Source organism: Falco rusticolus, chromosome 15 (assembly GCF_015220075.1).
Source record: "Falco rusticolus isolate bFalRus1 chromosome 15, bFalRus1.pri, whole genome shotgun sequence".
Classification (NCBI taxonomy): Eukaryota; Metazoa; Chordata; class Aves; order Falconiformes; family Falconidae; genus Falco; species Falco rusticolus.
In genome coordinates, this window is record NC_051201.1 from 2,404,853 (window position 1) to 2,431,401 (window position 26,549).

The following is a 26,549-nucleotide window of genomic DNA, read 5'->3' on the forward strand; positions in this document are numbered from 1 at the left end:
AAAAAAAAAGTTATCTTGAATTCAACCATCTAGAGTTTGTGGCTATGTCTCATTCATTAACACATTAAATGCTTTATGAGCCCTATATTGACAATAACCATATAGCAAGTCAGCTGAAAAACAAATACAAAGCAATGCCTCCCCCAGTAACTATTTTTCTAAAACGTGCACATAAAGATAATCAGGTTAGAGCAAACGTATCCTTTCCATTGAAACTCAGCAAATATGAAAATGTAGCTTTCTTGAAAGAGGTATCAAATGTCCCATAGGTTTCGGTGGCGAGAGGATTTCACCTTGCTGTTGCTAACAAGATAGGTATCACACTTTTGCAGCCCAGCTTTTTATGGATGAATCCCAAACTGAGGTACTGCCACTGCTGGACAAAGGAGGTAGGTGGAACTAAAAGGGAAACAGCTCAGAAGAATTGTTCACATTTAAAAAAAAAAAAAAAAAAAAAAAAAGGCATAAATTCATTGTACAAAATAGGATTTGCAACTCAAAAGCTTAACTATCACATTTTTCTTGCACTGGAAATTTAGATAATTGCATGATCTAAGATCGATATCTTCCTTACAGACTTAATCTTCCTTCTCAGTTTGACAGCAGAGCTTGCCAGATAGCATCTGTCTTCTAATACTGCAGAACTACTCTCCCACAGCACAGTCCAGTCAAACCGTATTCATTCCTGAGGCAGAGAGCAACTTAGAGCTGCACTATTCATAAATACACATTTATTTCTCATTAGAAATGCATAATTACAGCATTAAAAGCATTTTCCCCTAGAAAAGTAGTTAAGCAACAGTACGAACAAAATTGTTAGTCTTCTGCAAATACAGTTTTCATTACACTGAACAGAAAACACCAGCAAAAGGCTAATACTTGCAGTTATGGGATTTTCCTTTTTTTAAATATTTTCCATTTTTGTTATAAACACCATAGCAAATAAAAAAAAGCTGTTTAAACAGTGAAAAATATTTGAGCTCTTGATCTTCTATAGGTGGTAAAGCAGGTATTGCAAAGCAGCAATACCCTTCCTAAGATATCTGCAGACATTCGAAAGGCGCCTTTCACAGAAGAAATGAACAGGATGAAACATTAATTTAGTCTCACAGTTTGATTCATTACATTTTTTCCTCTTTAAGTGTACCTAAGGGCTGGCCATTTATTTTTTTTCTGACGGCCACATCCTCAGCTGATGGATGCAGTGACATAGTTCCAGCTTAAGTAACTGGGTCCTGATTTATTCCAGGTGAGGACAACCAGATAGATCATCAGAACTCTGCTATTTGCAGGAGATGTTCAAGGTGTCACTATTAGTCTAACAGGCATTTCCCTTCTCCTGTTGTCGCACGAAGACTACAGCGCTTAACTTCTGACTGTGGCTTGCTGACATCTTGGTTGACACAGCTTTTCACAATTCTCTTATTGAATTTGTATTGCTCCGTGTTCTATCTGCATTTCTGGCTGGATTGCTGACTGAAGGGTATCGCTGCCCTGCAAAAGGGAACATGAAATCAGTAAATCGATGCAAAAGTGCTTTCCATTGCTGCAGCCAAGGGAATGTGAACATATCATACTAATATAAAGTTCTTGTATAAACCAGTGCAAAATCTGCATGGATACCAGCTCTATGACAGAGTCAAAATGGGAATACACTCATAAAAATACACCAAAAAAACCACAGAGTCCACATGAAGTCTAAGCAGACTAATGCCCTTCAGACTGGAAAGAGACGGCTGAAATAATGGAATCATGATAAGGATCTTTAAGACCATGAATGGCACAAAAAGAGCAAATAGACAACAATTATTCCCTCTCTCTTCCCAAAAAAGAACCAGCCCTAAAAAGAAACAAAATAAAACCCGTGCCTGGCAGAACACATGCCGAAGCTGCGGAAGGACTTGTCCCAGCACCATGTACGTACTGACAGCTCGGGGGCACAGAGCTGATCAGTGTTACGGAACTAAACTCCCCCAAGGGTGATCATAGAAAAGAAAGTAGAAAGTCCCAGAGTGACAGAACTATTGTAGGTAAGAGGAGTAAAACGACCTGTTTGCCCTGTGCTCGGACTTTCCCCAGCTGATGCAGGACACAGCCTAAAACTGCTGACTTGACCCACTGCAGTCTTTCTCTCTTTTGTGTACAATGAGAACAGCATTACTATAGTGAACTTTTTTCTCAAATATAATTCTTCGTACAGGTCTGATTCAACTCACTCTCCAAGCAAAAAGAGTCCTCCATGTAAGAATCTGAAGTAAACACAATTGACTCATGTTGTCAAAGGAAGTCACCTTAAAAATTAAATTACTGCCTACCAGTAGTCTATGCTGTGAAAGGATAATCCCATAGCAAGCTGCCCTTTTAGCCAAGTTAGCTGGAGTAAGGAAAACTAGATTATGAAACAAACTCCGTCTTTAGAGCTATAAGATGAATAGCATTTAAGAACAGCTGTACTGGCTTGGATAAAGTCCATCACACCCAGTAAGCCTTCCCCTGATAGCAGCCAATGTCACAAGCATAGATAAACTACAAGGAAAGGGCAAGCATTTAATGGTATTTTCCTGTACACTCCCACAGATTCCAGAGATCTGCCCTTGATGGATTTTCCCTCCATAAATACATCTAATAGATGCTTTATGTAACACTCTGGATACAGAATTATTTCTGTGGCAGTACTTCTGTTATGAAAAAGTCTTACTTGAAGCCCTGCTTTACGCTCTCTGCCTAGCATCTGCAAGATGATCCACAAAGACATAAGGGTGGAAACTCAACCAGATTTCCCATCCTTTACGTTCTACTCTACAGGCACAACTGATTTATTCGAATGAAAGTACTTGGAGGTTCAAAATCATAAAGCATGGCTCCTAAATTAAGGTTTTGTTGTCAAATTACTTCTCTTCATCTCTCTGCCTTGTTGCCAGCGATCGCACACAGGTACAAGATTTTTTCCTGTTCAACTTTATAGGTAATTTGGTGTTTACTTAATTGTTCAATAAATTAGTGCCAAAGTGGTGAATAATTCTATCAGATTGCTAAATCTGATAGCAGGTAAGGGACCACTGAAGTTTTCTTTCTCATTAGGGGAAAACTGTATTGAAGTAATACAATTATCAAAGAACAGAAACAACAGCAGTACTGAGTATTTACCCAAGATTCAGAGCAAAAGTAGAAGAGTGCCCAACCAGATTAGAAGCACACTTTAGATCTGGAATTATGGGTTTTTTTCCAAATCTAACAGTGTTTACCACCAGCATATGAATTTGAGCACAGAATTAATCCAAATATTCTTTGACATCAGCATATTCTGTATTTCTGAATTTTGCAAGCTGCTCTAAGCAAGAACGCTATTGAGACATGAAAACAAGCCAACTAAATCTACATCTCCAAAATGCATCTGATTTCAAATGACGCCTCCTCCCACGGAACAAGAACTTGCAATTTTATGCCAGCAAAACACTGTTCGTATATTAAGTTTGTGTTTATATATGTGGCTTAGAGTCACTAAAGAACTGTCAGAATCCAAACTATTAATACTTCTGTCTACAGCTAATTTGCAAATGCAAAATCGTGCTTGAATACATTGAAAATACTAAAGTGAAGTGGCTATTGCTGTCTGCTTCAGCTGAAGTCACAGAAGGGATTCATTTCAAACAGCCTCACTCCTACCTTCAGCTTTCATGTGGGATTGCTTTCAAAGGCGTGGCTTTCAAGAATAACGGTACAAAAACCGGTACAGTGTTTTCAGACATAAAATAAATTCACACTTGTGATGTCTGAAACACGTAATTTGTGTAGGGCACAGCATCAAAATCAGGTGGATAATAAACTCCACTTTTATAAGCTTTGATTGATAAATAGATACAAAATCACTGAAACCTCTCGGTACCCTGACTAAAAGCCAAAGAAAACAGATTAAAGTGTCACTACAGCCTCACCGAGAGGGTTCTCCCTTCAGATAAGATTCTTCTTTTCAGATAACAGATTTTTCTAAGATCATGCAGGACTATTCCATAACTTTAGCCAAAAAAAAGCTATTGAACTATCCATATAACTCAGAGTAATGTAAATACCAAGTTGGTTTCTCCAATTCATTAACAGATCCTTAGTTTTCAGTTTGTGTAAACTGAGGAAATATTTATGGCAAACTTGTTTCTAGTCTTGTCTGTTTTTCCTTTCATACTCTTCTTATTTCACATTCCTTTTCTGCTTCTCTTCAGTTTTGTATAAATCTCTGTGGTTAACCACAATATTAAAACCTAACATGGTGCAAAGTGTCCCTGAAGAGAAAAGTAACTCCTCCGGTGGCTGCCAGCTGTGTGGGAGATGGTTCCTGACTCACCCCCTGCCCTGCACGAGGTGCTAGCCGGGAAGGGCACGAGGAACAGACCCAGGACGAAGTCTGAGAGAGGTGAACTTGAGAACTTCCCAGGCCTGGGGTGAGGACAGCACCATGAGAACCATCTCCCCCTACCTGATGTCTATGTGCTTTATTAATTGCACGGGACCCGCCGTACTTGAGGACTTGAAAGAAATACGGCATAATTCCCTGTAGCCACACTCTAATTGTCAGGTGTACTATTACAAATGACTATAAATAAAATATCAAGAAGGTTAATTCAGAGACAAAGCCGAAGAGAGGGAAAAATTACTATTAAGGGCTCATCTGCACAGGAAGATCAGCGGACAGACAACCGGCACGTCGCCTTGCAGCACAGCACACCCACACACCGTAGTCCGATGCTTTTTGCCGGGAAGCACGATTTTTCTGAAAAGCGCTTTGTAGCATCCAGGTGGGGAGCCAGTGTGGACCAGAGCAACTAAGAGAGTTTGGAGTTCTGGCTTTCCCACCGGCACCAGCCAGTGCAGGTGGCACTTGGGCAACATCCAACACGGCCGCAGCTTTTGTCCGAGGCCCTTTGCCGTTGGGATAACTAACGTGCTCTAACTTCGTGTATCGAAGTGACCTGAAGATTGCCTTGCCCATGGAAGCAGCACATGCAAAGTCTGGACGTGATTCCCATGATTCCTTATGCGATTTCCTGCCTCCCTCCCTGCAAGGAGACTCAATATCTAAATGTTTGTAGCCAGATCAGAATTCTCTACAAAACTGGGCATGTATCAGACAAAAATCCCCTCAAATATTGGCTGCTAAGGATACCATTATATTTTGGCTCGCAGGCAGCAGCTTATTTTTCACAATCACTTGGCATTCTCTAGAGAAGACGCTCACCAAGTGGGGTTCACAGAAGAATGTGCAAACCATCTTCAGAAATATTTCTTACAACTGTTTTAAGTCAGCATTCTTGTGCTGTCACCAGTCACAGCTTCAAGCCGATGAGAAACTTTTTCTAGACTCAGATACAAGACTGTTCAAACTGATTTCAAAAGGAAAAAAAAAAAAAATATTCCTCCACTGTAACTGAGAGGATCAAGTGTTCACTTACAATTGCTAACATTGTGACTTCTGTGGGAAATCCAGCCTGTTGATCAAAATAACTGGAAAACTGCTGTCAGAAAGGGAGTAACGTTTTGAAGAGAAACCTCAGCCTGAAAAATACTTCTTGGATAGATTCTGAGCCAGTTTTTGCCCTGTCCTTTAACGTGGCTCTCAGCCTTCAAGGATGCAGAAAAGCAATGATGACCAAAATAACTATTCTCTAGAGGCATTGAGCAAGAACATAGAAGCAGGAATAGTCAAAGACCATTTATACCTTCAACAAAATTATGTTTCTTATTATAATTTTTTTTTTTCAAGCCTGTTTGGAAAAAGGATTGTAAACTCATTGGGACTGCAGCATTCATGGCTAGATATATAGTTCATCTGACAGATGTTTCTATCCAGTTAAGCACTTTCAAATGGCAAAAAGATATGTATACATACTTGATTAGTCGCAGAGTGGTCTGTCACTGGTGTCAGCTGCACATATTGGACTTGGATATCACTCCCTTGGAGCGGAGATCCATCAACACCCCCTGATGCAGGCTCAGCAGAAGCAACAGCTATCAGCTGAGCGCCCTGCAACACCTGCAGGGAAAGCAACAGAGAAAGCAGCTTGTAAACAACCATAATCAGAAATGCATTATGAACCATTTAACTTAAAACAGATGCAAACCCAAAGACTATTAAAAAGAAACACAAGAAAACTTGTCTATCGCTAACAGTTGCTTTAAATCATGTGGGTTTCCAAGAGGACATGGTACACATATGGAACGATTCCCATATTAGATGCTTGCCGCATTTTGCCTTATGAGATTCGTAATTCTGTTAATGATTATTGCACAGGCTAAGTGGGATAGAGAGCGCAGGTTACACTAAGAGTGTGGTAACGTCAATAGCACATAACAGTATCACTGAGTAATGCTTTTGCTGTTACATAAACTGGCACAGATCCAAGATACTCCTCCTCGCACCCAAAGGCATTCAACTTTTGACAATTTCTTACAGTCATGTTTATATTCCTATCGCACATAAAGGTGTAGATTTAAGAATTACTGCTGATTAATGCTGACTCTGAACATATTTGCATTTGACTGGTGAAGACTGTAAGTCCCCTCCAGGCTTTAAAAACCAAAGAGCAGTTGATTCTATAAGTGCTTGCTTAGAAATGTTCTTGTGATGAGACTACTTTTAATTTACTTCTTGAAACACACATCAGAATAAAATACATGTTTGTAAACAACGACATGTCACCAATCTCATTTTTTAAATTCAGCTAAAACACATATTCAGTTTTACTTTCTATATGCTGCGAATGATGTATTTCTAAAACATGGTACTTGAACTGCAGAAAATAAAAGACATCTTTCCAATGAAGAGAGGACAAAGAACAAAAAATAACATTCTTAACAAAGGTTTTTCTTAACAAAGTATGATTTCTCAGCTGATCTGCGGGTGGGTGGCCATGAAGGAGTGGGTAGGCTAGAATTTCTCTAGAGAGTGTGGGAGGCAAAGAGAGGTGACCTCCATAAATGACCTTAAGGGGTGTTGTCAGGATTTTATAGGGATCTTGGGTGTTCTGAGATACCGTCAACATCAAACTGCAGAAGGATGCTACACTTTGTTTTTACAGAAGTAAGCAAAATCCTCTCGTGCTAGAGTATTTGTTTTGGAACTATACGATACATAATGTCGGAACCACGTCACAGTCTGTCCTATTGATTTCCTGCAAGTTAAATGTACTTTTTCTCATTTATTTCTGAACTACAAACTTCAGAACCATTGTAAGTGACTGAACAAGACCATCATTCTCACGTACAGTTTTACAACAAAGAAGCCTAAATAGTACACCAGCTTTCCTCTTTTATTGTATGTTCTCAACTGCACACCTTCCAGTGCTCTGCAGAACTCCCTTTTACAGCAAACACCCTGGAGAAGATGAAGTAACTCTGTTATGTGTTGTAACAAACCTATTTGATCCTTGGTGATAACCTACCTCTACCATCCTGCCTACCAAAAAAAAAAAAACCCTCACACCAAAAACCCCCACATCAAAAAACCCCCCAAAACCCCAAAAACACCCAAAAAACCAAACCCCAAACCCCAACAGTACTTGCATAAAATACTTTTCACTGTCAAATTACACTTCCCTGTTGGTTTCATGTAAATGGTCATGTGCTTTTCCTATTGTGTCTTCCTGCTGGATAAACTACTTGTAATTCCTCTTTCCTTCACAAAGAAGTGGGAAGCATTTTATAGGATGTAATGACGAAGCTGAGCTAGTTTTCACAGAGGTAAAATGGACAACGTGCCAACATCAGCAGGGGCTGACAGACCCAGGTATTTACGAATTTCCATTGCCGAGGTCACACAGTGATTGCTGCCGCTCCGTTCCCCCCAGCTAGCCAGATTAAAACCAGTTTAGTTAAGATTAGTTGTGCTCCAAACCACAGCAGCGATAGCTGCACACACTTTGCTTGGTTTGCAGTTTATAGGTTGAAAAAATCAGATTGGTAACGGGAGAGATGAGACATCCAGCACTGTAAGCATTGCCGTCGGTGTAGGTTTTCCTTCTTTGTCACGTCCTGGTTACACAGACCCCAAGGACTACGGGTTTCAGTATTCACTACTGGAAGGTGCATGGCCAAGCCAGGTGGATTCACTTCCACTAGCGTCATGCCAGACTATCTGGGATTTGCACACCAGGTGATTGGCTCTACACTGGATGTTGCACTGGTATGTTTATTCTCTACCAATTGCCAGCTTTGCATTTTTCCCTATAGTTAGAAAATATGTCAGGACGCTTAGAAGCCAGGAAAGGGCCATTTTTCAAAACTAAGAACCATTTTGCTTCTTTAGGATTCTCTTTATCCATTCATCCATCCTGCACAGACTACTTAATATGTGTTCAAAATCACTTGGGGGGGGGGGAAGGAAAAAGTATGATTTTGAAAATTAAAAGAACAACAATCTAATGCCAAAAAAGATTTCTTAATGTTTTCCACTTAATACAGCTAACATTAATAGCTGTCTTAGATTTCATTAAATACTGCCTAGCTTGTTGTTGTGGCGTAACTGGCTATATAACCAGTCACTGTACAAATGAGAATAAAAGCAAGAACAGGAAAAAGATCCCAGTCTTAAATTAAACCATCTGACGGAACTTTAAATGAAGGAATGAGCAACAAGCTGCTCTTAATATTTGCAGAGTTCATATACAGCACTCTGAACAAAATTACTGTTTTGCAATTTCTATTTGAATTACCGTACAGCTTCTGAAATTAAGATACAAATGGACGAGAGTAGAAGGGGAGAACTGCCATCTTTACCCCCCCTTTTTTTTTAGTTGGGTTTTTTTTTTTAAAAAAAGGGATTTGGAAAAAAAGCTGTTTCTGTAGCCTCAATGGCACTGTACCTTGTGATTAATCTGCTAAACCAAACAGAGCATCAACCCAGTCCCAGGATCAGCCTGGAACACTTGATCCCACTTTGTATGTCTGAGCGCCTCTGTCAAATGTGACACGATCATGACCTGCAGCTTACTAAAGATAGCGCTTACCTAATCACACCATATTCATAACACAATTTATCATGATCTCAGGCATATCCAGATAGGAAAATCTAACGGAACTGACATAAAAAAGAGCAATAAATTACATTTTCTCTACACATTACTGGGGATCATGATAAATTTATTATGCTTCTGTCTTAGCTTAAAAATACGCTACAAGTTTTGTTATGCTGAGGAACTATGACTGATGTCACCCTTTCTGCATCTCACAAACAGCACTAAATGTTTTGTTCAGAAAAAGCCCGACTTTGGCAACTAGAGTGGCAAGTTTCGTTATGGTCCTTGCATTCTGCTTGTATTTGAAAAACCTTTTTGTTCCATGGTATTCACAGTGCCTTATAAAAACAGATATCCCCATTTCCTTTAAGAGAGGGGAGAAAGGTCCCAGGGGGTAAGTTATCTCAAAATACATGCTGGTAGAAAGACAGACAGATACAAACAAACATAATAAAGGACAGAGTCCACGGAGTGGATTCAAGTAGATTGAACAGGCTCTCTAATCAGTATAACCATGCTTCCCCAGATAAAAACAGGATTTAACTTCAGCCCTATAATTTCAATCAGCCTCGCCTAATAGTTTTGCTCTGTTCATGTCATAAGTTTTATATCAAACTATAGCGAGGCTGCAAAAATGAAAGACATAAAGGGATCAACATCTTTACACAACGTGGGGTTTGTGGAGGAGCTGGGTAGCAGAGCCTTTCGCAAATGGGGCAGGTACAAGTATATGTCTTTTCTTTGGCTGCTCGCTTCACTTCCAAACCAACACTAAACTCTGTAGTTCTTACCTGTCCTTGACCTTAAAATAAAGGAATTGTACCAAAAAAATAAACAACCCACCCTGAAAAAGAAGTTCTCTTCCCGATTCCACAGGGCTTCTCCAACATCCTGCCTTACTGGTCCAAAACAGGTAGCGCAATACGGTTAAACTGAAAATAGTAAACTTCGCACCTAAGAAAATGGATTAATTCATGCTCTTAACACACACACAGAACAAGAAGCTTGAAGTCACCCTTCCCTTTCACTTGGGCACAAAAGCACGGAGGTATCTGACATGGAGTGTTGCTCCAGCTAACGCAGGCTAGTGGGAGTTCAAGACAAATTTAATCTTTCTAAAAAAGAGTGCCTTTAAAATGAACAAGCAGAACAAGAAGTGTTTTCTTTGTTAGTAGAGTATTTAGAAAAAGTACATTTGGCCATCTATTATTGCTTGCTGTCAGCGCTAAGATTTGTCTTGACAGTGACAAGACCTTTAGCTCTCACGGAGCCGGAGCCCACTCTTTACGTTGCACAATTATTTCCACTGCAAGCATAAGCAATTGCACAGCTGGAACGGTGCAGCTCGCGAAATTCTTCTGTTCTTTCAAAGCCTGCAGTTACAACCACAGATACATGCTTTTCCCCAAATATAAAACCTAGCGAAAAAACATTTATCAAGACAAAGCCGAACAGTTTAGGAAACGCCTGTAAGATACTTCCAAGTATCTTAGAGATGTAAGCCTTTGAGAAGGTTTGGAAGCCACCAATGCTCTCGAGCACATTTTGTGACCTGGCCCAGTCTTGGCAAGCCTTCGTGTCCCAGCCCTTGCTGCCTCAAAGATCACCACACTGCACGGTGACCCTGGTGAGGACAACTTGCCTGAATTAAAAAGCAAGCATGAAAGAGCCCCTTCTCTCACTAGTCCCGTTGCCTGACAGAATAAGAATGTTCCCTAACACCTTCAGACAGAAATATAAATGCATTTCTATTAGTTTTGATTTTAAATGGTGCTAGAAATACCAGAAGGAAAAGTATTTTGTTCGGATGTTTAAAATGAAGTGTGAACTCCTGGCATTGTTCGTGAATACAGAACCACAGTCTCTTTCACCAAACATTTATTTTCCTGAAAGCTCCATAAGCTTTCAGTGAGCCACACAAGAGCTGACAGATTTGATAAAACGAGCTAAGGGACAGGCAGCTCCCTCCTGCCCACCCCAAGCACACTGTGCCCATACGTCCCGTCCCCCCTCACAGCGCATTAACAAACCCAGGCTTCCTCACGGGGGCTGCAGCAGGAGCGCAGCCCTTGCAGTGGCACCTCACTGACCTCAGTCTTGGCCTTTCTCTTGGGGTTTTTTCCCTCCCCTCTCCCCCTTTTCTCCTCTATCATTCTCCCTTCAAAGTCTTGATGATTTGGGACATGCGAGCTTTTGAGCCTGAAGGTCCTGGATTTCTGCTTTTCGTCCCTTCTTCAGTGAGATGCTTGCCATATAAAACATAATAATAAAATTAGTATTAATAATGAAAACCAGCTACTTTCTCTGCTCCCTTCCTTTCCATTTAAAGACCATTTTAGCCCATAACTAATAGTTCCCATTTAACATTCAACTGCCAGGGCAGGAAATAAAATTTAAAAAAAAAAAGATTAAAATGTAAAAGGTTTTCCTTCAGTTTCTTCCAAAATTATTCAAGCATAGTTTCCAGCCATATTTCAATTCATATCACATCCTCAGCTGATTTTACTTATCATTGGGAATGATTCTTCTAGAAGCCCATAACTCAAAATATTTCTCTAGACCCCAGTCTTCAAAAATAGGTAACTGTTTTGGGATAGCTGGAGTTTGTTTATCAAAAAAGCCCATTCCTCAGTCTGGTCCTTGCCAGATTGAGCCTTCTAAAACACATTCTTGCTACTGCTGTTGTGAGCTTTTTTATTAATCTAGGCAAGCACATATGTTTGCCTACCTATAAAAAGCTCAAAAACAAGACACATTGGCATTTTGGTGTCTTTTTTCCATCATTTCTTCCCATTTCTAACACAGGAATGCAATAAAAGATGACGTTTCTAAAAAAAAATGAGGTTTTGAATCACTGAAAGAGTGGTTGTTTATATAAGGTTCACATCTGAAAATCCTGTAACACTTAGAGCCAGCAAATAACCATTTCAGCAAATGTTGCACGAAAGAAATGAGTTGTGCATAGGAAAAGGGAAAGATCTCAGTGACATGCTCCAGCTAAAAGATTGGCAGAAACAACAGTTTGGGCCCAGAAATGTGAGGGTGGTTATGGGTTTACATGATTCCTAGAAAACAATAAATTAGGAAAATGCCTGCCCATCATCTTCCTACACTGTCATTCATGGATGGCAAAATTACATGAATATATCGAAACAGCAAAAACAGCTCCTTCAAGTGATAAGAAGCTCTGTTGATAAACATGTTCACAAAAAAAGAAGATAACCGCCTCTAGCTGGTTCTTTTCAGTCTTAAAGCTTTCTTGATGGAGCCGTAAGACTAAAAACATCCACTGTATTTAGTGCCAACGAAACACTCATTTAGTGGATTTACAAGCTTAGAGATGAGTTTACCTGGAGCCACTAGACTCTGTATTTAGGTCCAGAACTCAAAACGTTTTAGTATTAGAAATTAATGAGTTCCATTAAAACCATCAGAGGCTTAGACTAATCAAGGCCTCTGTCACCTTGGCACTTACTGAGGAATCTGGAACAGACAATCCAGAATGTCGCAAGAACGCAGCTGTATGAAAGAAACGAAGAGTTTCTTCCATAAGATTTGTCTTTTGTAGTTCTTCATTTCACTTGATGAAGCAGAGCAAGACCCAACACTAGGAAACACGTCCAGTATGGAGGATACTAAAATACAAAGGAAAATTGGCAACGTGCTCTTACTTTACACCCCTTCCTCTTCAAGCTATTTGGTTCAATTTAACCAAGGTCAACCGTGTTGAAAAGCTCAGATCTGAGGCTGGCTGATACAAAGTTAGTTTGATGATTTTACAATCCAGTTCCAATAAAATTAAAGTGTTAATGTGCCAAAAAGGAGTGGCAGCAAAGGATGGAGTGACCTAACTGTTCTCGAAGCAGCAGTCATCAGCACGCTAAGATCAAGCAGTGTTCAATGAAATCCACGGTGACCCCTGCGCTTTATTTAATCTGTCCCACATGTATATAAAGTATGAATGCATAGAGCCTGATGATGTGTAATCTTTGTGGAGAAATAAATACACATTCAACCTGTACTTCTTCAGAACAAATACAGTATGGACCAAGGATCACTACACACTGCTGCATACTTTCCGTGCTGTATTTAAAATCAAGCAGTAAGTATTTTGCTAGAATTACAGGACAGTTTTAAGGACTAAGTTTTATCTTCCCAACTTTTCAAAACATGAACAGCAATAAAAGACTGGAAGTTCCTCTCCCAAGAAGATAAGGAAGACAGATGGCTCACAGTGCTGCAGACAAAATATGCAGCTTTTCTCTCCCAGTAATCAGTGATGAGAAGCACACCGAGGTGCGAGTAAGCACATGGCAGATGTAACCCATCCTCCAGGATCCCTTACTGGCCACCCTTTCTTAAGCAGAAACCTCCAAAATACAAGGCCTCTCTTCTTTCTAAGGTTCACATTTACGGCTGTATGTCTGACATCAAACTACTAAGATCACACTAAAACCAAGCAAAAAGGAAAAATACATACCACTCACATTTTTTCCAAAATAATTACACATCATAATTTTTTGGTTTTCAAGCTGAACTTGTTCTGATTATAATTTCATTTTTACCAGCATAACCACAAGAGAAAAAACCCTCCAAGGCCATAATGTGTACTCCAACAACGTGTTTCATATCCAGCCACCAGGGAGCTTCCAGAAATTCACAGGTTTTTCTATTTTATTCTTACAAAAGGCTAATCATTGTCTAGTTTGTCTTACATGGCATAAATTAAAAGACCCCTACACAAAGCAATTTCCACTAAAACCACAACTGCTTTTTGAAGTAGAACATCTCTTTTAGAGGTTTTCCCATCTTTATTTTAAATACTTCAGCCTACAGAATAGCACGGAGCATGTAACATACTGCCCCATCTCTGATGTCTTCTCATTGCTCCCTGCAGGAAAAGCTTTGGGAGGTGAAAGAGTTTATTTTAGTCCGTCGAGCAGGCCACCAAACCTTCACTGGTATAATAAAATAATTCTGGAATATTTCTTTATTTATTTATTCTTAGAAAAATACATTACTTTGCATCTAGCTTTATTAAAAGGAAAGCTGAGTCAATCATATCTAGTAATCTAGGTCAGAGTGTGAAAGTGACCTGTTACTTTCATTACTTAGCATTTAATTACACATCACTAATTATTCATTTCCTTTCATATCTTTGATTTAAATGCTGAATAGCATTAGCCAAAGATATTTGTGGGAAAACACCAGAAAATAAAAATTGGAAGGCCTAAAATTGCTTTTTGCAATACATCAACTAAATTCTTTTGAATAAAGTTCACACTGGCTTCAATCATTTGCTACAGGGCTACATTTTCAAATTATTGGAACAGCGCATCGGAAATAGAAAGCACATCAGTATACTGTCAGTCAAACTCATAAAAAATAGCCCATTTTTAATAAGTAACGCCGATCCACATTACGTATGCTAATGTTCTAATTCTTTACTAATTGCCTTCTAAACACTTCCTCTAAACAGAGCATATTTATTGAATTAAAAATCACACTCTTCGGAATGTCTGTGCCCAGACAGGTCACATCAAAACGTCAAAGCAACTGATGCCCAAGAAAAGATTCATTTATGAAGTCCCCTTGAGCAAGGTACCAGGTATGGGCTGGGCTACGGAGAGAGGGAGAGAGGAAAAAATAAGGGTGCTGAGAGACCCAGCAGCAATGAAGCAGCTACCGAAGTCTGATTCCCTGAATCACATGTCCTGTTAGCAGCTTCCATCACCCAAACCCACGGAGCTCCACTCACCTGTCCACAAATACTGCGGTGCTGTACGATAAGGGTTCTGCAGAAAATCACGCAGCAAGAGCTTTGGTAATGTTAAGGTAATATATTCCCATTAATGTCCCCGTAAGTTTCTCTTAAAATAAAAGTATGTTTGATCTAAGGGAACTGAAAGCAATATAAAAAGGATCCACTGCTCTTAAAGATTAAAGTATCATTCTGAAGTCAATGATCTAGTTCATAAAGCGTTACTTGGAGTCCTTTCCTTACTCCAACAACAACTTGTACCTAAATTTGCTATTTATTTCTTACATAAAGTGTGCCAATACAAAAATAAATTCAGCATATATAAAAGTCTAATATATAGCAGTTCAGAGAGAGAGAGGAACTCTCCCTGCTGTGCATTACTAAGTGTGCTGAATTGAACCATGCAAAATGTGACCTTAAATCTGTCAAAACTTCATTAACTAACACCCCTACAGAGTCATATAACCGAGAGCACCTCCTTTAAATTCCCCAAACTAACAGGCATGAAAAGTGAAACTGATTTCAGCTCTGCTAAGTGTGGAAAAATGAAAAGAATAATTCCAGAGTACATTTTTATCAGTGGCATTATTTCCTTGCATAACAAATAATAAACCACTTCATCTGCTTTTACTTGGAGTATATACCGCAGTGCAGCTCTGCTCTGTAACGTCTGCTCTGAGATTCCCTTAATGCGCCTCGACACAAACTGGAGAAATGCACGAGCACAAACTACAGGTATTGTGGTTACTTAAACTTCACAAAAAACCGTCCATCTTCCCGGCTGCTGCGGTTGGACGGAGCTAGATAAGTGACGGCAAATTGTGGCTTAGTGTATATAAACTGCCTGTACCCTCAAAAGCCCTTTCACGACACACCGCCTTGCTTCCGAGAGCGCCGCTGCAGTGAGCCCCAAAAGCGCACGAGGCTCAGCGAGCCCCAGGAGCAAGCCTCCGCCTCTGGAGACTAACTTCACGGAGTAAAGCCGCCGATATTTTCCAGCACTATGGTTTTACGGAGAGTAGCAGATATCGGTGAAATGCTGTCATGGGCCCTGAGCAAAGAAAAATGAGATGCACAGCGCTGCGTGAAGTTCTGAACGGGAAAGCGTGGCAGAAGTTCATGTTCTTTCTTAACATTCCCCATACAAGCTTTTTTTTTCTGTTTTAAATAATTTAGAAATAATTATTCTGAAGTCTTTGAAAAGCATTCATATCGAATTTGGTAAATAAACTAGACAAACATAAGGCGCAGAAAAAGACCCAGCTAATACAGTTCATGTTGTCTTTTGTTAAAAAAGCACCTGCTCCCACCAGCACTGTCTCTCTGACCCTTTCCTAAGCACAGTCCAACTAAAATAAGCAATCTGACCCAATTTTTTTCTACATACGGTATTTGGAAAACACATAATATGCAAATAAACCCATGAGGCTCACGATCTCTCTCCAGGTTAAACGCGTCCTGCCTACATTTATAGTGGATGCCTAAAGCAAAGATGCAGTTGTTAGAAGTATCTCACGCTTTCACTGGGTCAACGCACATACTCTTCCGTGGCAAGCTGGGGGTCCCTCAACAGACTAACAGCTCCCTGGAGAAGCCATCGGTATTGAACACAAAAGGGTAATCAGTGTAATTAAAACTTTATCTGTGAACTATTACACTGGCTGAAAGAGATGCAAAGTTAATTCCTAAGAAATAAAAGTCTAAATCAAGCTTTGTATCATGTGATGGAAATAGAATGAGATTATGTGAAATCCTAACTGTAAGTAGTCCACGTTTACATCAGTAGTATTTTAATTCAGTATCACCTGTAGACAGACAGCAAAGTATCTGTCACCATCAACAGATAACGAAGCAAAGAAAGATACTGTTCTCAAGGTGCTCTGGGGTCGCATCCCATGGAAGCCAAGTGGGGTCCCTCCTTTGGCTTCAGGCAGACATGGGCTTAGGTCATGATGTAAAATACATCAACACAAAACACAGGCTTCCATTGAAAATACATTTTGAACTAGCACACGTGCAAGACTTGATTATAATTAATTGGCAGTTCAACTGCAGATGTAATTTCAGTAAAAGTGACTTGGTTACGGAAAGAAGAGTTACCTCATCTAACTTCACTGGATCAAATTAAAGAGGCTATTAGGAAGTACGAGGCTTGTAAGGAAATCCGTATCGTGGTCTCGTTCATCTGACCCACCTTTTGTCTGAAGACACTCTTCACAAACTGCCCACCACAGGGAACTTCCCAGAACAGCCTGGGGTTACCTGACAGCTCTCCTCAGACGGCGCGCTTCCCATACCCTGCAGCTCCATTTCAGCTGTCACACAAAAGGCAGCGTGACGTGCCTGCGTGTGCCAGGGCTCCCTCAATTAGGTGGGTTCGGTAGTTCGTGCCCACCTTCTCAAGGCTCTGGTTAATTAATCGCTTTATTTCTTTTCTGGTGAGAACCCATGTTCTACATCATATGAGCTCCATGCACGCATATGGAGCTGTGACTGCCGGGTAATGAACCCACCAAAAATTATTTCATATATCCCTATAATCTTTTGGCAAGGGAAAAACAAACAAACAAACAAACATATATATATATATATAAAAAAAACATTAAGCATTTCAGCTCATCCTTCTGTTACAGCTTACAAAATCTTTTGAGTTAATTCAATCTAAGAAGAGTAAATAACATTCAAATCCACGCAATTACAACATTTTGTGATTAAATGGCTTACTGTTCACAGTAAGTATGGTACAATCAATGGAACTGCTTCCAAGAGGAAGATTTTTCAAGAGTGGACAATTAAATGTCTCTATGATAATTCACTATTTTGAGCCATACTAAAGAAGCCTTTGGCTTGAATGTTTTTTTTCCCAACAGAATGTTATTTTTGGGTTTTATTCAGCGTACAACGGAGTGCAATTAAGAAATGGCTGGATAGTTCAGAGAAAAATACTAAACTGTAGCTGCTGAGTGCAAATGCTCAAGAAACAAGTCACAGATGAGCGACCCAGACTCCCTTCAACTGACCAGCACCGGCAAAGGTTATTCCAGTGAATAATAAATGGTGAGTCACACAGCATCTGGTTGGTGGGAAATTTTTTGTTGTGACATAACGTAGCCAAGGGGGGGGGGAGGAGACCTCGGTCCTAAAGGACTGTCTTCCTTTACATTTTTATGTGGCAAGTCCCTGCTAGCCTAATAAATGTAAACATGGCTTCAAATGTCACCCTGCTGGTCCCATCCTCCAGTCTCAAATTCCTGATGGGATTAGTTATGCTTAAAACAAAAGGTCAAGATAAACGCTGAAGTACTTTCAGCATTTACTATGTAATTCTGCTAAAGTCGTCAGGCAATTTCAGCAGGAACAGCATTCAATCCTTTCATAAATAACTTAAAACTACAATTTGGACACAGTGCTGATGAGAGGGTACATCATCTCCAATGAGGCTAGTAGTAAATATGCCACTTAAAAAAGTAGTAAGAGCAGATCACTGAGGATCTACCAGAATCACATGCATCTGTTATTGTGCTTAACAGCGTCTAAAACAATTTCTCGGTTTCCCCTCAGAAAGGTGATTTTACTTTGATTCCAAAAAGAAAAGACATCTGGGGGGAACTGCAAATGTTTACATCATAACTGGCAGTGATTTATTTTTTTAAAAAAATACTAGCAAAACAACATCTAAAAGTTTGGCTCTCGTTGCTAGGGTAACAAAACACTGCTCCTACCGTACACTGCAGGATCCTATTAAATTTGAGAAATATGGATGGGAAAAGCAGCACATGCGACAACGGCATGAGCCCTTTATACACAGAGGAACAGAAAAGTTCTAGTATTGCAGCGTTCAGGGAAAGTCCTAAGGAGAAGAAAATGAATGTATCGCCTCCTGCACTTTAATTACGAAATGATGTAATCAGCTCAATTTGTATCAATCAGTATCAGAAGGACAGAATGGCTTCAAAAGAAAAGCAGAAGAAGGACGGTAGGCACACCATGGCGGGGAGTTAACTGTAAGTGTGCCTGAACTATAAATCAGAAGCTGAAGAAAGTTCTAAGCCAGGAGCTGTCAATTAAAGAATACTTAAGTAAGAAAGCAGTACTCCTGAGAATTACCCGAATTACATTAATAAGTTTCTTACAGTAACTTGCACAAAAAAAAAGAACGCTGTAGACATAATTCAAGGGGAAAAAAAAATCCCAGAAAGGACAAGAAAAAGTGTAAACTTGAGAGAAGTTAAAGAGCAGGTTCAGACACTCAGGGCTCTTTCCCTCCAGCGAAGGGAGGTGCTCCCCAACCCACTGACAGCCACCGGGTCCCCAGCCCCATCAGTCTCTGTCGTCTTTAGTTCTGCTTTTCCACTCAGATCTCAGCAATGACAGAGCTGTAGGTGCTCAAACACGGGGAGTTCTGTTCACATCAGGGCAATATGTACTCCAGAATTTAGGCTAGAAATAAAACATATGAAACGGCTGTTTTTTTCAAATGAAAAACATATGAGAAGAACACCTGGACTCCTCAGAATACCCGTACAAAAAGTTACAGGATAGGGGTAGAAAGATAATTGAAATACCCAATTATATCTCTAATCTGGGCTTTTATCTATTAGTGAAGTTCATGTAAAAATAATCCAAAATAATAGAAGCTTTATCTTCTTCATTTAAATTATTCACACTGAAAAAGATAGCGTTGCTGTGAACTGCTCAGTGTGCTCCAACGAAGACCAAAACTAAAAGCAGATGTATATTATAAGCTATGTATCACGTTCCACCTCAGAAAATCTTATGTTTCATGTCAGAAACATTTTCAGACAATAGTTCTCAAACAAAAGCAATTACGAAAAATGATTGATTTCTTTCATCGCAGTGGATGTTCTTACATATAGCCTCTGTCATTTTTAAAACTATCATCATTTTGACAAATTTAATAACATCAGCCTAACACAAATCACCGTCCTCTGATTTCCAAAGCTCACCGATAAGGCATCGGTTACACATACTTCCCTCCACACGAGCCGTACCATTTCTGCCTAGCCTCGCCATCAGAAGCCCGCTCAGTAACGCAACCTCACATGTGCTTTCCCTTTAGTCAATGCACTAAGTGGACAAATGTTTCTAATACCCTGGAGAAGAGCTTGGGAATTGGTGCTTCTTTCACACCAGCCTTTGCAATGATGCAAACATGTTTTTTCTAATTTAAAGTCATAAAATGAAAATGAATCCTAACAGAGTGTCAGTTTGTTTGACTAAGTCATGTACTACATGTTACGGTACTGCAGATGATGCTTTCCCAATTCTGCAAATGAATTCCTGGTTACTGAATTAATTTCCTCCATTATTTTTTTTTCTGCCCTCAAGTGGGAGCCAGTAACCTGACATTTATGAATTATACAAATGTTTAAGAATGTGAATTGCCAGTCAGATTCCACCTTGAGAACACAAGTAGAAGCATTTTCCTGGTAGTGATTTTCAAAATTTATTTTTTGCTTGCATGTATTAGCCTACAACATGAAGTTCTGCATGGAAAAGCATTTTCAGAGAAACTCACGCTACAGAAGATGACCAGAACTCTGCTGTTGAAATTCTGAACACAGAAGAGTAAGAAGCGACTGTTTATTCACTTCACATCCCGCACTGCTCCGAAAACCGTATCAAGTCATTCTAAACACATTAGGTAACACATACACCCTTTTCTGCTATAAATCATTAAAACCTCTCTGCTTTGGGGGTGGAAAACAATTGGCACAGTAGTTGAGTGCCTGTTATCCCCAGTGAATTAAACTTCAACCATATGTCTCTTGTCAGGTCAACTTCACCCTTCAACAGCACCAGCCCTGGTGGCTCTCCACGGTTTTGCGCACCCATCCGTGCGCCCCCGTGTAGCCGCCCATTTGTTTACCATTTGCGTTCATTTTCTACTTCAGTGGAATCCACGGCAGAGTGTTACTTCGGGATGTACTTGGAGGAGCCAACCACCAGTAAGAGAGCCTCCAAATCCTCCACCGCTTTGCTGTAGAGCTGAAAGTTTCACCTATGTGGAGCTTCCAGACCTTAATGGCCTGTGGTTGAACTTAAATCAGGGTCTCCCACACGGCAATATATTTCGCTACCAGCTGAGCCTCCAGGCCAGCCAAAGGTCTTTACTTTCTGAAGCCATATCCAGATAGCATTTGCATACATGTTAAACTTTCCGATCATCATTTTGGATTTTTTAAAATGCATTTTTGAACAACTCTCAATTTTTATTATATATTTTTTTTTCGGTGAGAAAAGGGAGAGGAATATGGAGTGTGAATTTGAAGCAGACTTCAATGAAAGCTCTGGACCCAAAACTATTGTTTTCTTAGAGTACACATCTGGTTTTCCCCAACATACTGCCAGTTCTGTAACTCAGTTTAATACCCAGCTGGGATAATGTAAAACTAGCATATAACCTAAAATAAGTGCTAGAAGCACATATTTTTGTTCAGTAATACTTGTATGCATTAAGTTCAACTTGACTAACGTTCTACCCGCATACTGAAAAGTTTGTATCAATGGAGGGGGAAGAGGCGGGAGGGGAAGGGGGAGAAAAAAAAACGAAAAAAACAAAAATCGCACCCCAAACTAGGCACCGTGCATGTGTGTGGCCACACAATTGGAAAACAGAACTAAAGCTCACCAGAGCAGCACAAAATCTTGCTTTTAGAAGGTTAAAATTACTGATTTTTACAATCAAAACACAAGTTTTTAAAGCAAAGAAATTTAAAATGTGGTTTTCTCACAACATCAGAAAGGAATTATCAAAGTGTCTTAACACCAGTGCATTGCAGGAATGTTCCCCGGGCTGCTGACAGTCTTTTCCCTGACCAACTCAAAACTTCTTTCTAGTCCATGGGAAGCACAAACGTCTGGTAACAACATTTTTAATTCTTAGGAAAACTTAAGGCTTACTAAAGTGCGTAAAGGAAATTGCTGAACAAAGCAAGCCGAATCTAGAGAGTACTCTTGTATATAAAATCACCGTCTTTTGGCAACTTTGATGGCCAAAACGTAAATCAGAAGTCATGCAGCAATAAAAGTGACAACCCGATAATGTTATCCTGAAGGCTGCTAAGAGGTATGCACGGAGCAAGGGCCGCAGTGAGCTCAGTTTGAAAGCCATTTGTAAAGGAATTTAAAGAAGTGTCAGCAAAAGTTACTCCTTCTTCCACCCCATTAATGCATGAATTATTTTGACTTAGATTACCAGGTTTTTATTCACACAATAACTTTATATCCTACAGACTGAGTCTGACACTATATCGCTGGCTGTTCTTATAGAGATGAATAAACGCTTAAAATGGATTCAGCATTTTAGAAAAGAAAAGAAAGAAAAAAATAAAACACCAACAAAAACAACCCAAAACATTTGGACTTGATCAAATCTGGTCCTGATACAAATTACAGCACTTACAAACCAGATTTTCAGCCCTTGCATGGTTTCTGAGACTGCCTTGGGAGTGTAAAATGCCAAGATGCTATTAATATAAAGATTCCATACAGCATGTGCTCATAAAAAGCATTTTTTTCATATTTAATACAGAACATGCTACTTTTTTTCTTCAAAAATCAACATATTAGACCAGCAAAATAAGATCATTAAGACTGGCACCCTGAATGACCTTGCCACAGCGCACCAAGCAGCGAGACTACTTACACTTAGTAAATTACTCCAGCTGAGTAACACAGGCAGAATTGGGCCTCAAAATCACAGTTAATACAGGTATTCTGGAAATACTTCCTCTTACATTTGTAATTTCTTTCGGAACACCAAGGTGCTCCTAGAAACCTGTTCTCCTCCTGGTACCAATATTTTACTCTAGAAAAACCTGCGGCTGTACCTTGCGGTAACCCTAACAGCCCAAGTGCAAGGACTCCAACAGTGTACTACAGGAGTTACTTCACAACCTCCGTTAAATCCTAGTTTCACACTCTGGGATGCTTTCTGGGGAGACAAGATTTAAGGAGGAGGAGGGGGTAATAGGTCATACTTAAGCATTTACCATAGCAAGAAGATAAAAGCACAGGAAAGAAGAAAGGGGTAAATCAGACTCCCCAGGGGTGCAGGAGATGTATAGCTCACCAAGTATGCCCTCTGATACTTGGCTTTTATTTACCTACCAACATGCATACTGCTTTTTCCCCGTGTATTTGACTTCGAAATTGGATCACACAAAGCCCAAAGAAACCCACTGTATAGTAAATAAGCCACAGAGGAGATAACTAATGAAATGGCACTGGAAAAAATTTTAAAATTTCTTTACCTTTTAACCACAGTTATATTAAAAGATGTTTAGTAATTATCCATCCTAGCATTTCAAATAAATAATAAACCACTGTACATCACAGAGCACAATTAGCCAGTGTTATAAAAAAAAAAGCAATAATACTTAATAATTAGTTTTTAAAGTTTAAATGATGGTAGGCGGAATCCAGCAGGCAAACAGTGAACAGGTAAAGCCTTCTAATAGGCTTGAGAGTCTACGCTTTGTGAAAAATTTAATCTTCAAAATACATGGCAATGAAAATTTCTAGCCATTTTCATAAATATGACAACATCCTGTATGTGACGGATCAGGGGCTAATTTAATTGCCTGAGTGTCCAGATAGAAATAATGAGGTGAGCAACAGTATGTCCCACCCTCCTTGAGTCCGAGCTACATATGGCAAACGTGCAGCAGCTTATGCCTGCACATTTGCTGCGTGCAGAAGATGCTTAAGTCCATCTCGCCAGCAGTTCTAGAGAAGCAAACTTTGGCATTGCCCAGGGACGATCCTTCTCTGCCTGCCATCCCCAAATTTTTGTTATTAGGGCTCCACGATCTGACACTTTGCTTCTTTACATTACTGGGGAGCAGACCTGACCCGACTGGTGAATTCAGCTGTCGTGTTTGTCACTCCAAATGCGCTCCTGGTTTGCCCCTTCAAGCTGCATCTCAGCTCCAAGGGATTGTCCTTCCCTCCTGAAACCCTGTGTGCCTTCTCAACAGCCGCGCCAAACGCCAGCCCTGCTCTGGTTCACAGAGCGGAATTTTTGCTGCATATTATATTAACAAGATCCAAAATGTCAAGAGGCAACTCAAGGAAAAAAATTCTTTTTTTTTTTTTTTTTGTGAGATAAGGTTAGTCATAAGGAACATTTACAATTGAAATACCGTAATTTGAACCTTTGACAACCTTTGATATTTCTTCACTTGGTTCAAAATTTGTTACAGTGCTAATTTCCACCACTGTAAAAATGTACCATCATTTTGAACCGAACTACTGGTGACATTTACTGCGGTCTTTTCAGAGACCCACAGAGACCAGCCCCAGACCGATTACAGCTTTATTTACAAAGAGCTCCTTTGAGAGTACGAGCCAGTTCCATATAGATTGATGCATGTCTTCAAACCATTACAGATCTCATTACATAAAACATAGCTGCAGTTGCTGACATTCATAAATGAATTTCTGATGCATTAGGGCACAGGGAAGCGGTTAGGTCAGGCAGTTCCCTCTGGACTTCCCAGAGTCTCTAATGAGCAAGAGACCAGAACGTAGCAGCTGCCTACAGGAACAGGGCAGCGCTGTCACTTCGCTCGTGCGGTACACGATGCTGCGTCGCAAAGGAACAAATCTACAACTGAGGTCATACACCCCTCTGTAGTTTTGCTCATTATTGAAAAATATCTGTTAGAGAGCTTAGTAACAATACTACTGATAACCATCACTTCTTTGGACAAGCAACCATTGCTGATCTTCACAAAGGCAAAGATTAAATTAAAAACAATCAGTTGACACTGGAAAAACCTGTAGAATTTCTCAACATGTTACTAAAAAGGAAAGTTTCTCAGTACCTGCAAACAATGCAAAGGCTCAGTACTGAAGGAGATGAAAGGTGCATGTAAAAATACTCAACGTGGGGCACAAAAATTAATCTGAAAATGTTTACACATATCATGCAGGAAAAGTGTATCTCAGTGCTCAGACACATTGTAAACCTCTAGCTAAAGAATCGGAGAGTAAGGATGCAAGGAGAAAGAGAAATTCCACAAAAAGAATTCAGAAAGAAAATGGGAAGTTCCAAGTACCCTCGTCTATTTGACTTTAACAGAGTACTTTCAGGATAAAAATTATGGTGGAATATTGATGGCACCCAAGAAAAAAAAAAATCCAACAAAACAAAACACCCCACTGGCAAGCACTGCTGTTGCTGTAGTTACACAAAACACAGGGCAAAAATGTGTTACTGTATGTTAAGATAAATGCAGGGCACAGTGGATAGGATTTATGTCTTGAGGATTGAAATACAGAGAGATATCTATATACAGCTGAGAAAAACTGCAGACATTATGTTGAAGAACTATTAGATTCTAAGATAATTCAGCAGTAAGTAGAATTGCAATTAGTTCTTGTTGTGCCACATCCATTAAAAACTTAAAACAGAGAGGGTAAGTTCTGTATTGAGAAACAATTTGGAATAGTTAAAAAGCTGAGAAATTACACTCAGTTCTAAACATAAGTTACAAAGTACATCAGCAACGGATGTACTTACTATAAACAACCGAAGTTTCTATTCATGCATACAGCTTAACCCACTTGACCAGGAGCCAGCTGTGCAGTAAAAGCAACGCGATCTTTCCAAAGCTTCCAACAGAGTATTTTAGATATACAGATAAAATTCAAACTACATCATATTTATCACTGGAGAGAGAAAAAAAAAGGGGGGGGGGGGTAGGGAGCAAACATCAGTTTTATTATTTTTACTGTGGCTGGAAATTAGATTTTAGATTGAAAGGAAAGGACAAACAATACTCGGTATTATGTCTAAATATGTTTGTTCACTGTTGATAACTGGGGAGGTTTCCATCCAAGGAAAATAAAGTAACGAACCCGACCTAACAAACCAAAGGGTGAGAGAGGATTCAGTCTGTGTGATACTAAGGATACAAATCATGTTAAATTACGTGCTAATAAAGAGCTCTGAGCTTTACAGACCAAAAATTTCTCACGCTTATCCAATATTCTAAATGTTTCTGGCCTCGATCTTTCTCCGGGCGCAGCTGCTTCCCAACTGAAGTACAAGCAGATTTTGGCCACCGAGCCAGTATAGCCAGGCGCAGCCATCCAGCGTGGTGCAGTGCTCCCGGTCCTGTCATCCCCTCCCGCAGGGGACAGGCACACATCCCAGCTCACTCCAGCAGTTCCCTGGTAGACCAGCACCTAAATCTGTGACCCATCATCAGCCCCGGGACAACTCAGACGATTCTGCAACCCTGAGCACACCTGCCACGCAGACCAGGAAAAAAGTAGTGTGCTCTGTTTTTTAAAACCTTCGTAAAGTTGATTTACTGAACATGCCAGGCAACCTGGAAAGCTAAACCAGCTTTGCTATCACAACAATTTGGGATAATTTATAAAAAAATGAAAGGGAAGATGAGTTTGCTTCAAAATCTAGTTAGAGAAAGTCTATCTCAGACCTCAAAAGCACAAATGAAAATGAGTAATAAGCTGCTAATCTCCTACACGTTTCCAAGCCTTTGCTCACTCAATGGTAACAAAAGCGAATGGTCCCAGAATTTCTTTAATAGCCTATCGTTTCAATTGGTCACCTATGACTAACACTGCTAAAAGCATCAGATTAACAATTTTGGGGGATTAGACACATTTTCCTGACTTTGAAAGTTCTGCTTTCAATTTCTTGAACAGCATTATTGTCCATTTTTATAAAAGGCCAAGAATTTCAAATGAAGAATATTTATGGGCTTTCATTTAACGTCTACCTTGTT

The 26,549-nt window shown here is 39.8% G+C and overlaps 1 protein-coding gene across 7 annotated transcripts in view; it reads right to left on the reverse strand.

Annotated features, from left to right (window-relative positions):
* Positions 1-714: 714 nt before the first annotated feature.
* The window catches only part of LOC119157770 (BTG3 associated nuclear protein), a 152,541-nt gene continuing 126,706 nt past the window's right edge, over positions 715-26,549 (reverse strand). For 6 of the 7 annotated variants that reach the window (XM_037409011.1, XM_037409008.1, XM_037409009.1 and 3 more), the window contains 2 exons: positions 5,882-6,025; positions 715-1,494 (listed from right to left, as the gene is read on the reverse strand). In XM_037409011.1, the coding sequence (XP_037264908.1) occupies positions 1,423-1,494; positions 5,882-6,025 (216 nt within the window). In that variant the 3' untranslated portion in view covers positions 715-1,422. Of the gene's footprint in view, positions 1,495-5,881; positions 6,026-19,137; positions 19,207-26,549 lie in introns of those variants that run through there. The other variant, XM_037409012.1, reaches the window with a different exon arrangement.